The following is a 12,827-nucleotide window of genomic DNA, read 5'->3' on the forward strand; positions in this document are numbered from 1 at the left end:
CTTAGTGAGATAAGTCAGAAAGAGAAAGAAAAATACCGGACGGTTTCACTCATAGCAAGAATATAATGGACCAGGTGGAAAATAACAAAAATAATGAACAACCATATACCAGAGACATTTTGTGGGGGTGGAGTGGGGAATGGGATCAAAAATGGGGTGAGGGGAGGGAAATGCACGGGATTATGGTGATGGCACATGGGTGACTTGGTGATGGGAAACCCGCAGGGATTACATTTGAGATGGAAAAAAAAATGTACAAAATGATGTAAAAATAAACTTTTGTAATAATAAAAAAAAAGTGAAACTGTTTGTCTTATAATGGAATAGTTATTGAATTTTGTTTTATTTAGAATCCTAAAATTGACAGTTTTTCAGAGAGAGGACACAAACCAGACAGCATCAAAGGGAATTTGGAGTTCAGTGATGTTCACTTTTCTTATCCAGCTCGAGCTAATGTCAAGGTACTGTAGGTAAATTTTCTGGAATTTCTGACTCAAATTGATTGTTTAATCATTTCAAAGAATCTAAAGCTTTTAAATTTTATATTTGTGTGCTTTTTCACTTTTGAGGTTATATTCCCTTGCTTGACAATGTTTTCAAACTTAAAATCAAATCGAATTGTGCCTCTTTAAGTCTTTGTTGTAAAGTGTACTCTTTTTCCCTTTTCCTCATAGATCTTGAAAGGCCTCAACCTGAAGGTTCACAGTGGGCAGACTGTGGCTCTGGTTGGGAACAGTGGCTGTGGGAAAAGCACTACTATCCAGTTGATGCAGAGGCTCTATGACCCTGATGAGGGTACGGTAAGTGGGGAGAACTAAGTTCTCCAAGGTGGCATCCTGAGTACCAACTAGTCCTTTAAAATTTTTTGTTTTGTCTTAAAAACAAATTTGAATGTAAATGCAGTATTGGTAAAAGTGCTATGGAATTGCAGTGCATCTGACCAGTACACACCTTTGACTGGATTAACAAATATATACAAGATGTGAAAGCCAAAGATGCTGAACAGCGCTCTAGTCTGTTCAAGCTTTTTATAAATCACTGGAAAAGTGACATAAATCACTGAGAGGATTATTTTCATGAGTTACTGGGTCACAAATGTCCATATAGCAGTTATTGACAGTCTTGTAATTAAAGTCAAAAGAAATGCAAATAGTCATCAAAGATAGTTGAATTTTTTAAATGCACAAACACCTTGACAGGGGAGAAGTCAATGGTCTCTTAAAGAACTTCTGGAGACAGGTGGACACTAATTGATTAGGGGATTCTTTTTTTTTTTTTTTTTGCCTTTTAAAAATGTTATATTCAGAAGTTGTAAGCAGGGAGTTTATATATACCCAGATATACTATTTGTCTTTATTTTTAATTTTTTAAAGATTTTATTTATTTATGCATACAGAACTGGGGTACAGACAAGAAGTGCAGGGGCCATGAGTGAATTCACCAGAGACAGTAGGGATCAGAACAGGCAGATCAATCAATGAAGTACACTGCTGAAGGGAGCAGCAAGCCGGGTTAGGTGAGGGTGGTGTGTGTCGAACTCACACTGAAGCAGCCAAGGCCAGCTGCGCTCCAACCCTCTGTACCACCAGGCAGGGCCCTACTTTTTATTTACTTATGCATATAAGAGCTGGGGTGTGGGCCAAGGTGCAGGGTGTGAAAGGATTCACCAGAAACAGAGTGGGGAGCAGAACAGTCAGATTGACAGAAATAATCTGCTGAGGGGAGCAGCAGGTGAGACAGGACAGGTCTCCTGCATCATGTGGGTTAAACGTTCAATGGCCAGAGTTGGACTCATGCCAAGTGGATGTTGATAGTGCTGACACTTTAAACCCTGCAGCACCATGGATGCCCCAATTGTTTTTATTTCGATCCACCTGCTTTATTGCCAAATCTCTCTCTTCCCTGACACCCCCCCATGTACACAAATATACACACACATACCTTGAACCTTTGAGAATAATTTAGATGTATCATGTCTCCTAATCACTATATATATCAGAATATATTTCCTAAGAAGGGCAGTCTTTCACATAACTGTGGAATAATTATCAGAATCGGTAATATTAACATTAATACAGTACTAGCCCACAATGTATATTAAAATTTCTTCAAATTACCAATTATAGGATATTGGGTTTGCCTGATATTAAAATTACTATAACTCAACAACTATAAAACAAAAATTAGAAGGTACAGAGAAAACAAACATAAAAAGACATTAAGATAGAATAGAGATTTTAGGAATGAATATGAACTTTTCTAGGATACATGAATTATTTGTTAATCAAATTTAATACAATTAATAAATATTTTTGTTAAAAACTGACATTGCTAAGATGGTATATAAGCCCTCATTTACTAAAACAAATGCTAGGGTGATTTAAATGTAAACATTTTTCTTTATTTTAAAAAATACCCTTGTAGAGTATCCACTATCACCACTGCTTTTTAACATAACATCGAAAGTTCTAGCCAGAACAGTAAGATAGGAAAAAGACATACAAGGAATCCAAATAGGGAAAGAAGTAAAACTGTCCCTATTTGCAGATGATATGTTAATTTACATGGAAAACCCAAAAAACTCCACAGAGAAACTAATCAACCAGCTTAGCAAGGTAGCAGAAAAGTCAGAGGCCTTCCTATACACAAAAAACCAATCAGAAGGAGTAGAAATCAAATCAAATCAAATCAAATAAAACATTCCCTTTTTAATTAAAACAAAAAGAATCAAATACCTGGGAATCAACCTAACAAAAGAGGTAAAAGACTTACACAAAGAAAATTACAAAACACTGTTAAAAGAAATACAAAAAGACACCATGAAATTGAAAGATATCCCCTGCTCATGGACCGGGAGAATTAACATCATCAAAATGGGCATCCTACCAAAAGCGGCATACTGATTTAACGCCATCCCAATAAAAGTCTCAATGACATTTTTCAAAGACACAGAAAAAATATTGATGAGATTCATATGGAACAACAAAAGACCCCAAATAGCCAAAACTCCCATAACTAAGAAGAAAGAGAATGGAGGCATACAATTCCAAACTTTAAACTATACTACAAAGCCTTAATAATCAAAACTGCATGGTTTAGACCAAGAACAGACACACAGACCAGTGGATTCAAATAGAAAACCCAGATATAAACCCACAGGTTTATGGGCAGTTAATCTTTGACAAAGGAGCAAAGAAGATACAATGGAACAAAGAAAGTTTGTTTAGCAAATGGTGCTGGGAAAACTGGGAAGCTACATGCAAAAAAGTGAAACTAGGTCATGACCTCGCACCATACACAAAAATCAACTCGAAGGGTATTAAAGACTAGACATAAGAACGGAATCCATAAAATGCCTGGAAGCAAACATTATCCAACAAACACTTCAGTGACATCTTTGAAGATACAGCACCCCCATGTTTATTGCTGTTTTATTTACAATTGGAAATACATGGAAACAACCCAAATGCCCAAAAGTAGATGACTGGATTAAAAAGATGTGGTACATATACACAATGGAATATTACTCAGCAATCAAAATAAATAAATAAATAAAAACATGCTTTTTGCAGCAACATGGATGGAGCTGGAAAAGATCATGCTTAGTGAAATAAGCCAGAAAGAAAAAGGAAAAATACCAGATGATTTCACTCATAGCAGGAGTATAATGGACCAGGCGAGAAAATAACAGTAATAATGAATAGCTATATACCAGAGACATTTTATGGGGGTAAAGTGTGGAATAGGATCAAAAACAGTGGGGGGAGGGAAATGCACTGGATTATGGTGATGGCACATGAGTGATATGGTGATGGGAAACCCACAGGGATTACAACTGAGATGGGAAAATGTACAAAATGATATAAAAATAAACTATTATATTATTAGAAAAAAATACCCTTGTAGAATACTAACCATTGAAGGGAAACATTTGAAAATACCCTCTTTTTAAAATTATTACCTATTTTTTAGAATTTTTTTTCAGCAGTTCTGTAACTCAGAGATATTCACTATTTATATCAACATTTAACAATTATCTTACTATTGAAATAATAAAAGAAATACCCAGTGATGATATTGATGAATCAGTTTTTCCTAAGCTGCTCTCCAATAAGAATCAGTAAAACTATTATACAAGAAAGCAATCATTAGAACATAATATATATGGAAAAGTATTATGTTTAATGTTTGATAATTTAATGTGAACATATAATAGGTATGAACATTCATATCTTTCAAGAATAAACACAAATTTGTGAAAATATTCAGGAAATGTTTAGTCTCACTAATATTATGTACAAATTAAAATAGATAATAAGCTAATATAAGCTACCACTTCACACCTTTTTTTAGAAAAACACATTAAAATTATAAAATCTAGAACAAGTAAATTATCAGGAAATATATTTATATATTCTTGCTGGCATTATAAATTATTAGAGGGTTTTAACCAGCTTTTATTTAGCAAATAATAAATGCCCAGCATACAGTATCATTGTACAGGCAATTAATTGTTATCAAAGTATAAATATAAATCATATTCTTGCTGACTGAGAAATAATCAGACTGTTATATAACCCAAGTAGTGTTTACTTAAGAAAAGGAATAATGATTTGATTGTAGACCAAATCCCTGGTGTGTACTACCAGAGCTAGGGCATTGATTGATCAAGCAGGGGAGTGGTTAACAACACTTTTATTTGAAACTTTTGGATGGGTTGACAGGAGTTGTTGGAAAGAAAGCTGAAATGTGTGTCTGTTGGGGGGGGTGTCTTTTGTAATAACAGGTAAATAGTCTTCCAGTTTCTTCCCTAATCATCAATAAGGAGAAAAATGGAATGTTACTGTTTTTTTGTAGCCATCCTTAAGGAGAAATCAATGAGTGGGGTTTCTTCATAGTTACTCTTTGGGAGTTGAGTCAAACTATTGAATCAGGCTGATTGCTTTTTACCTACAAGTCTCAAGAGCTTAGAGATAAAATGGAGTCTGACTCAAAATAGGAGTCTTAATTAAAAATTCCGCACTCTCTAGCCTAATGATCACTACTTTTACTGTATTTGTCTTCAGTGTTTCTTTAAGGAAGTCAAATATCCAATGGGGGGACAATTAAATTATGGTATATTACATGCAGTAGAACCTCAGGATGTAATCAAAATGATGTGTAGACTAGATAGATAAGTAGACATTTCTAATAAAATTTAATCAACAGAAAACATTTTACACATTTACTGTTTATTTCCAATTATCATTTCTAATCAATAAAAAAAGGTAAACATTAGCTAAGACTTTTTCTAGTAAGAAGTTAGAGTCTTGATGCTTTAAATATCAGACAGTTTTAAGTAGTAAATGGAAATGTTTCCGTCTTTCAGGTTAACATTGATGGGCAGGATATTAGGACCTTTAATGTAAGGTATCTGAGAGAAATAATTGGAGTGGTGAGTCAAGAGCCAGTGTTATTTTCTACCACAATTGCTGAAAATATTCGTTATGGCCGTGGAAATGTAACTATGGATGAGATCAAGAAAGCTGTCAAAGAAGCCAACGCCTATGAATTTATTATGAAATTACCACAGGTAAAGTACCAGTTAATGTAGACTTCTTCAGTTTAGGATTTTACTTGAAATGACGAAATTCTTTTTTTTTTTTTTAAGATTTACTTATTTATGCATACAGAACTAGGGTATAGGCAAGAGGCAAAGGGACGGTGAGAGGATTCACCAGAGACAGAGTGTGGAAAAGAATAGGCAGATAGACTAAGTACACTGCTAAAGAGAGCAGTGGCAGTGGGTGGGTCATGGGAGGCCTGCTGTGCCATGTGGGTTTCCTGAGAAGGATCAAACTCATGCTGATGTGGCTGTACCAGCTGCGCCACCAGGAAAGGCCTTTTTCTTTTTTCAGAGGTTAAGCTAGTAATGTTTGAGATGTAGTATTATCTAACTTTGCTATCTAAATCCCTTGAATTATGCAGTTGAGGTTTTTAAGAAGTATGTTCTGGTACATGAATCATATAAAATTTCATATAGACTATCAGTTTTTTTGTGATTCAGCATTCATTATTTTATTATAGTTTGATTATTATGAGAGTCAAAAGCAACTCCATGCTGTCTTCATGAATTTCAAGACTGCAGGCCTATTCTGTTTAAAATACTCTTCCATGCTTTCTTTTAGAAATTTGACACTCTGGTTGGAGACAGGGGAGCCCAGCTGAGCGGTGGACAGAAACAGAGAATCGCCATTGCTAGGGCTCTGGTTCGCAACCCCAAGATCCTACTCCTGGATGAGGCTACATCAGCCTTGGACACTGAAAGTGAAGCAGAGGTACAGGCAGCTCTAGATAAGGTGAGTAAACCCTAAACACCTAAAGGATCAGCAAATCGAAACTTTATTGAAATTCATTGCAGATACTTTGCAAGTCTGGATTGAGAAATAAGCATAAGAACAAAGGGAGCTTTCTCCTGGGGTTTTATTGATTTCTCCTTTCTGAGGGGGTCACACTGCAAGCAGAGGTGAGTGGTCCATTTACTTACTTGCTAAAACTAAAGTACAGTGAGCATCAGTCCAGGACTGTGCAGTGAACTATTTAGTTTTTTTCTTTCATATAGGCTATTACTTTGACCAAAAGTAATTGTGTTAAAATATACCTAAGGGGTAAAATTAATAAATGGTTCATATTGATATCTTTATAACATTTAATATAGATCTTTATGCATAAATGAACTTAAGTCAGTATTTACTGAATTGAATACTACCATTGACATGTTGTATTAAAATGATTATTTTTTATCTCTTGACTCAATAGTGACTGTCAAAGTCAGTAATAGGTTTTTCAATATAAAGTCTTTTTTAAAAAAATCATGTTTATTGAGGTAACATTAATTTACAGCTCTGTATATTTTAGGGCAACAGGTTCACGCCTCTATGCATGTATGTTATCACACCCACTAACAAGACAGCGAGCTATATATATAATATAAAAATATATATATATAATATAGAATAGTTGAAAGATTAGAATTTCCTTTGTTTGGGTCTATCTTTTATCCCTAAAAAATTATCAGAAGGTCCGTCCAAATTTCTTAATAGTGTTGTCCTTGAATCCAGGGTATTTATTTGCCAATGTTTTGTCATCACGGGTATCTGAAAGTTCTGAAAAATAATCTCTTTGTGTCATAGCTTTATTCTGGCCAAAATTTCTTGGTCAAGGGTTACAATTGCTGACTTTTAAATTTATAAATACAGACTTTGTTTCTCCTGCATCAGCTCATTCACTCAGTCTGATTCTAATTTCTCAGTTTTGATCTGTTCACATGGCATCAGCCTATTATTATAACAATTCATTGTTAGCAACTTATTCATCACTATTAGTATCAAGAATATAGTTAGACTGATCAGATAATTTCCTATATGCCTTACCATATGTGGCCCAAGTCATGCAACTTCCACATCAAAGACAAACCTTAAGTGTTTTAATATGGAGTTTTGTTCTAGCTTCTCTCTTTTTTATTGCTTAATTTTTTTAATGTTTATTTATATTTACTCATCTGGTTATTTTTGTGTTATAAATAAAGTAGAGAATGCCACGTTAATTTTTCATGTAGCTATGCAATTGGTTCAGTACCATGATATAGGTTATTTTTGCCTTGCTAATGGACAGTGTCGTGTGCATCATGTAATAATTCCTAAATGCTTTATGCCCATTTCTGAACTTTTTTTGGTCAGTTTTCCTATTCATGAAACAACTTCCCCTGGTTTTCACTATTTTAGTTGCTACAGTTGTGTTTTGTTGGGTTGTTTTGTTCTCTTTTTTCTTTTGGTGTTATTTGCTCAAGATATTCCTCTCTTCATTGACTTCTTTTTTAGAAATTTATAACTATTCTTTTAAAAAATAATTGAGATATAATTCAAACAATATAAAATTCACTCTTAAAATCTGCAACTCACTGGTTTTTTGTTATATTCACTGGATTTTGAAACCATCATCACTAATCTAATCCCAGAATATTTTTATCAGCCCCAAAGGAAGTAGTGTACCCATTACCACGCATTCACCATTCCATGCTCACCCTTTCCCTTGACAACCACTAATCTATTTTAATCTCTTGGATTTGCCTATTCTGGACATTTTTTACAAATGAAATAATACAATGTGTGATCTTTTCGACTTTTTATTTCACTTAAGTATAATGTTTCAAGGTTCATCCATGTGGTAACATGTATCAGAAAGTCATTCTTTTTTTTATAACCCAGTAATATTCCAGTGTATGTATGGATATAGCACATTTATTTATCCATTCTTGATTGCTAAACATTGTTTTCTTTTCCTTTGGCTGTTGAGAATGTAGCCTCTTATCTTTAATTTTTATCTTGAATTATTTAGGTGAATTAGGCTGTATTTGAATAACCTTCAAAAGATGTGGATTCATTGCTTCAGATTAGGACAGGTCTTAATAGTCTGTTAATCTAATGGGGCTAATATGGACCTTAAAAAGTAAGCATTATTAGGGCCTCTGTGGTGGCATGAGGTATTAAATCTCAGTACTATTAAGCTATCTCCAGCTACTGTGGGTCTGCTAATTCTAAGAGGCCTGGTAGGCCATCCTTTTGTTACTTGCAGTTCTGCATTCTTATACAAAGTCAGAACTGCCCTTCAGAAACTGGTTAGTCAGTTAGGAGCCAAACTCTAGGCATTTCCCAGGGTTTAAATGTCAGTTTGTTAGCCCACCAAGCCAACATCTGAGGTCTCTGATCTACTTAGGTGATTTGTAGATTTTAATATGCACAAAAAATCACCTGGGATGCTTCTTTAAAATCAAGAGTTACTGGTCCCATTCCAGGAATTAACATTCAGAAAGTAAATTTAACCATAATTTAAAATTTTCATCTAAACTGCCTGCATGCAGTTCATAATAATTATGGGTGAAATCAGGTACTTCAAAGGAAACCCTACAAAGAAGCTCTCTAGTTGGAAGTAACTCCTCTTAGTATGTTTATGCTCCAGTTTCTAGCAGGCCCATGTAACTTAGAACCAAGGCTTCTCAGACAAGTATGGAAATACTTAAGAGTCACACACTTTCTTGAATAAACACTTATTCAAGCACCTTATGCTTCCAGAGTTATCCATCCTCATACTGTCTGATCTAGAACTCAAGTCTCACTTTAACCTTTCACATATGAGTGATGCCCTTATCATACAGCAATGGTAAGGTATTCTCTTCCAACTGCAAAAATATCTAAGCTGTGATATCATGCTAACTAATGTGATATTAGTTGATAATATGACAATACTGGGAAACACTTGTTTGTCCTTCCTTTTCCCATCTAGGCTAGAGAAGGCAGGACCACTATTGTGATAGCACACCGACTGTCCACAATCCGAAATGCAGATGTCATAGCTGGGTTTGAGGATGGAGTTATTGTGGAGCAAGGAAGCCACAGTGAACTGATGAAGAAGGAAGGAGTGTACTTCAGGCTTGTTCACATGCAGGTATCTGCTTTGCAGGGAGCTTTTCTGCTTCTCCTAAATATAAGTATTACTTAAATTATTAAAACATCTTACAATGAATGCCATATTGAAAAATAAACTTCAGGAAGATGCCTAGATGTTTATCTGAGATGTTAATGCAGAATCGATGAAAGATTCCTAAGAGAAAGGTGAGGGAAGAGGAAAGTGACAAAAATTTTAATCCTTAGGACAGAGATCCAAAATTGCCTGGGGAATATCTGCAAACACTGAATTGAACTCCTGTGCTCATTGTAACACTATTTACTGTAACCAAACTATGGAAACAACCTCAGTGCTCAAAGGCATTATGAGTATACAGGAAGATGTGGTGTATGTACACAGTGGCATACTATTGAGCTATTATTTAAAAAGATAAACTCTTGCCATTTGCAACAATATGAGTGGGACTATAGGAGATTATGCTAAGGAAAATTCAGAAGGAGAAAGACAAATACTAGATGGTGTGTTTATATAGAAAACCTAAACAAATATAGAGAAACTAAACAAATGGTGAGCTAAAGCCAAACTAATAACAGACTTTAGAAATCGGTCTGTTAATATTGCCCCAAGGGGGAAGGGAAGGACAAGAACAAAGTGAGGTGGGAACCCAGTGAATTTAAATGGTAGACTGTGGGTGCTTTAGGGGTCTGGTGGGAGGGCGTGGTAGTGTTATATGGCACAAAGGAAACTTGGACACCGGAGCTAACAAAAAACAGGTTTAATACACCAGTACTGACTCAGCAGATTCGCATCCCAAAGTTGAGCTGTTTGTAGGAAGTCAAGGGCTTATATATATGTTCAGTATCTATAGAGTTCCAGATGGGTTTGTGTTGGCATCTGTACATGGTCAGGTAATGACATGGCTACATGCAAGAGGTGAGTCATATTGTTGCATATCATCCTGTCACCATGCTTCATTAACAGCACCTCAATGGAAAGGTCCAGTACCTCTAAATCAAAGCAAGGCTGTAAACTGATGTAAATGCAACTAAAAAAAAAAAAAATGCTTACCAGACAATCCTAACAAAACCAGAGGCTCTAGGAATGGAATAGTTTATTTTATTTAAAAAAGAAAACAGGCCTTATCTGGTGGTGCAGCGGATTAAAGCACAGCACTAAGAAGCTTAAGCCACTTCTGCATGAGTTCGATCCCCGCCTGCCCTGCAGGCGATCCACAAGGTGGGGCAGACCTCTCCTACCCCCCCCCCACTGCTCCCCTCAGCAGTGTACTTCATCAGTCAACCTGTTCTGCTCCCCAGTCTGTCTCTGGTGAATCCTCTCACCGCCCCTGCACCTCTGGCCTGTACCCCAGTTCTGTATGCATAAATAAATCAATCTTTAAAAAAAAAAAAACAAAACATTTTCTCTAGTACCTAAAGCAAGGTACATATTTGTTTCTTCAACCATAATATGAAGCCATAGTGATCTGTAGTTCAAAAACTAGGTTATTTTAACAGTCACTGGTTTGTCTTATTTACTCACTTGAACAACTTTTGGAAATAACCTGAACATATTTTATAAGCATACTATTTATATTTATAAAAGCGTTTGTTTTTATAAAACTGTAATTAGTATGTTCATACATATATTGTTCATTTTTTCCTTAACATTTCAGTTGTACAATCATTCAGACCCCACTATTTAAGCGGGTACTCAATGGTACTTTAAAATAATGTGCCATAAATTGTTTAGTCATTTTTCTAATGTGGGAAACTTGGTTTATTTATCAAAACTGGCAATGGGACTGAGACTCTGGGTGTGCCAGCAAGGAAGGGGGAAGATAATTATGTTCAGCCAGTGGAAGTAATGGGTTTAGTTGCTTCCTAAGGCTGGTGACCAGCTCTACCTGTTGGTAGCTTTAAAAATGAATTTTTGGTAGTGTTCCTGCTGATATTTCCCTTTCATAGTCATGATTTTTCTTTCAATTTGTGCATATTTACGTACTTATTTCATGTCAGCTGAGTGGTGAAATATTTCCCCTAAAATTTTTAGAAAATACTTTTTTACTCCTATTTTTATCTTTTTTCAAGTTAAATGTAGTATTTCCATCATTTAAAAACTTTCACTTCTGGGTGTTGATGCATTTCTTTATTGTTTTCCAATGAGCTTTGAATGAGAAGCTGTTAAGGAATCTAAAAGTTTAGATACAGGTAAAATTCAGACTTGAAGGTTACATCCACTTGGTCGCTCTCTTTTTTTCAGACATCAGGAAACCAAGTCCAGTCAGAAGAATTTGAAACTGAACTAGTTGATGAAAAGGCTGTCATTGGTATGACCCCAAATGGTTGGAAATCTCACATATTTAGAAATTCTACTCAAAAAAGCCTTAGAAATTCACGAAAGCATCAGAATGGACTGGATATAGAAACCAATGAACTTGTAAGTGTGTTTTATTTAAATTGCTGCTTAATTGCTAAAATTCTTAGCCTTGCAACTATTTTGGAGGCACAAATGATTTCTACTGTGTGTCCTATTCTTCTTGAAAAAGGAAAAGTGCAAATGCTAAGTATATTTGACTAGAACTAAAATAAATTCCAATTGAAAATGGATTTCCACTGGGGGAAAAAAAAGGTTAACAGTATAGTCTTTATGCTTAGATGCTTAATATTAACATTACACATTCCATTTGTCTTTGAGATCCTAAGATAAATAAGATTAATTTAAAATAAGAGGACCTAGATATTGACACACTCTATTTAGGTAGGGTTACATCTGTTTGTTTATGCTAGGAAAGTAAGAATAACACCAATTTAAACTAGTTAAGAGGTTTTTTTGTCTTTCACATAAAAAAAAATCTTATAGGTGGGAAATCCCAGGTTGGAGTGATTGCTCCACAGTCACAATGGATTCAGGCTCCTCTCATGTCGGGGACCGGCCCCAACTACAGGTAGTCGGGGGGGCGGGGTCTCAGCAAGTCAGGCAAGTCGATAGAAGTTGCATAGCTTGTGTCACTCTCATCTCTATTCTGGCATTGACTTCCATCCTCAGTGATCTAAGACAGTTTCAGAAGCTCTAGCCATCACTTGCATGTTTCTAGATGCAGGAAGAAATGAGATTTTCAAAAAATCCCATGCAGTACTTTTACATATTTGCAGTACTTTTTACATATAACTTAATCACATGACTGTATGTAGCTACAAAAGAAGACATTTCAGCAAGAGAAATGTCTGCTTGACCAGACATTTAGCTCAAATTTGCTGAAAATCAGATGTATACTAGTTTAGTTATTGCAAAAACCTTGTCTTCACTTTTTAAAAATTGAATATATTTGTTGCACACAATGCCGCTAAATTAGAGTTCTCCTGCTAAGAAAATGAGGTGAATGA

At 35.3% G+C, this 12,827-nt stretch overlaps 1 protein-coding gene across 2 annotated transcripts in view; it reads left to right on the forward strand.

Moving 5' to 3' along the window:
* ABCB4 (ATP-binding cassette, sub-family B (MDR/TAP), member 4) overlaps positions 1-12,827 on the forward strand; it is a 58,597-nt gene that overhangs the window by 23,054 nt on the left and 22,716 nt on the right. For both annotated transcript variants that reach the window (XM_004676874.2, XM_012721076.1), the window contains exons 11-16: positions 351-461; positions 675-800; positions 5,369-5,572; positions 6,168-6,338; positions 9,322-9,483; positions 11,704-11,880. In XM_004676874.2, coding sequence (XP_004676931.1) covers positions 351-461; positions 675-800; positions 5,369-5,572; positions 6,168-6,338; positions 9,322-9,483; positions 11,704-11,880 — 951 coding nt within the window. The remainder of the gene's footprint in view (positions 1-350; positions 462-674; positions 801-5,368; positions 5,573-6,167; positions 6,339-9,321; positions 9,484-11,703; positions 11,881-12,827) is intronic.

This window comes from Condylura cristata, unplaced genomic scaffold (genome assembly GCF_000260355.1).
Source record: "Condylura cristata isolate star-nosed mole 26May11 unplaced genomic scaffold, ConCri1.0 scaffold00005, whole genome shotgun sequence".
NCBI lineage: Eukaryota > Metazoa > Chordata > Mammalia > Eulipotyphla > Talpidae > Condylura > Condylura cristata.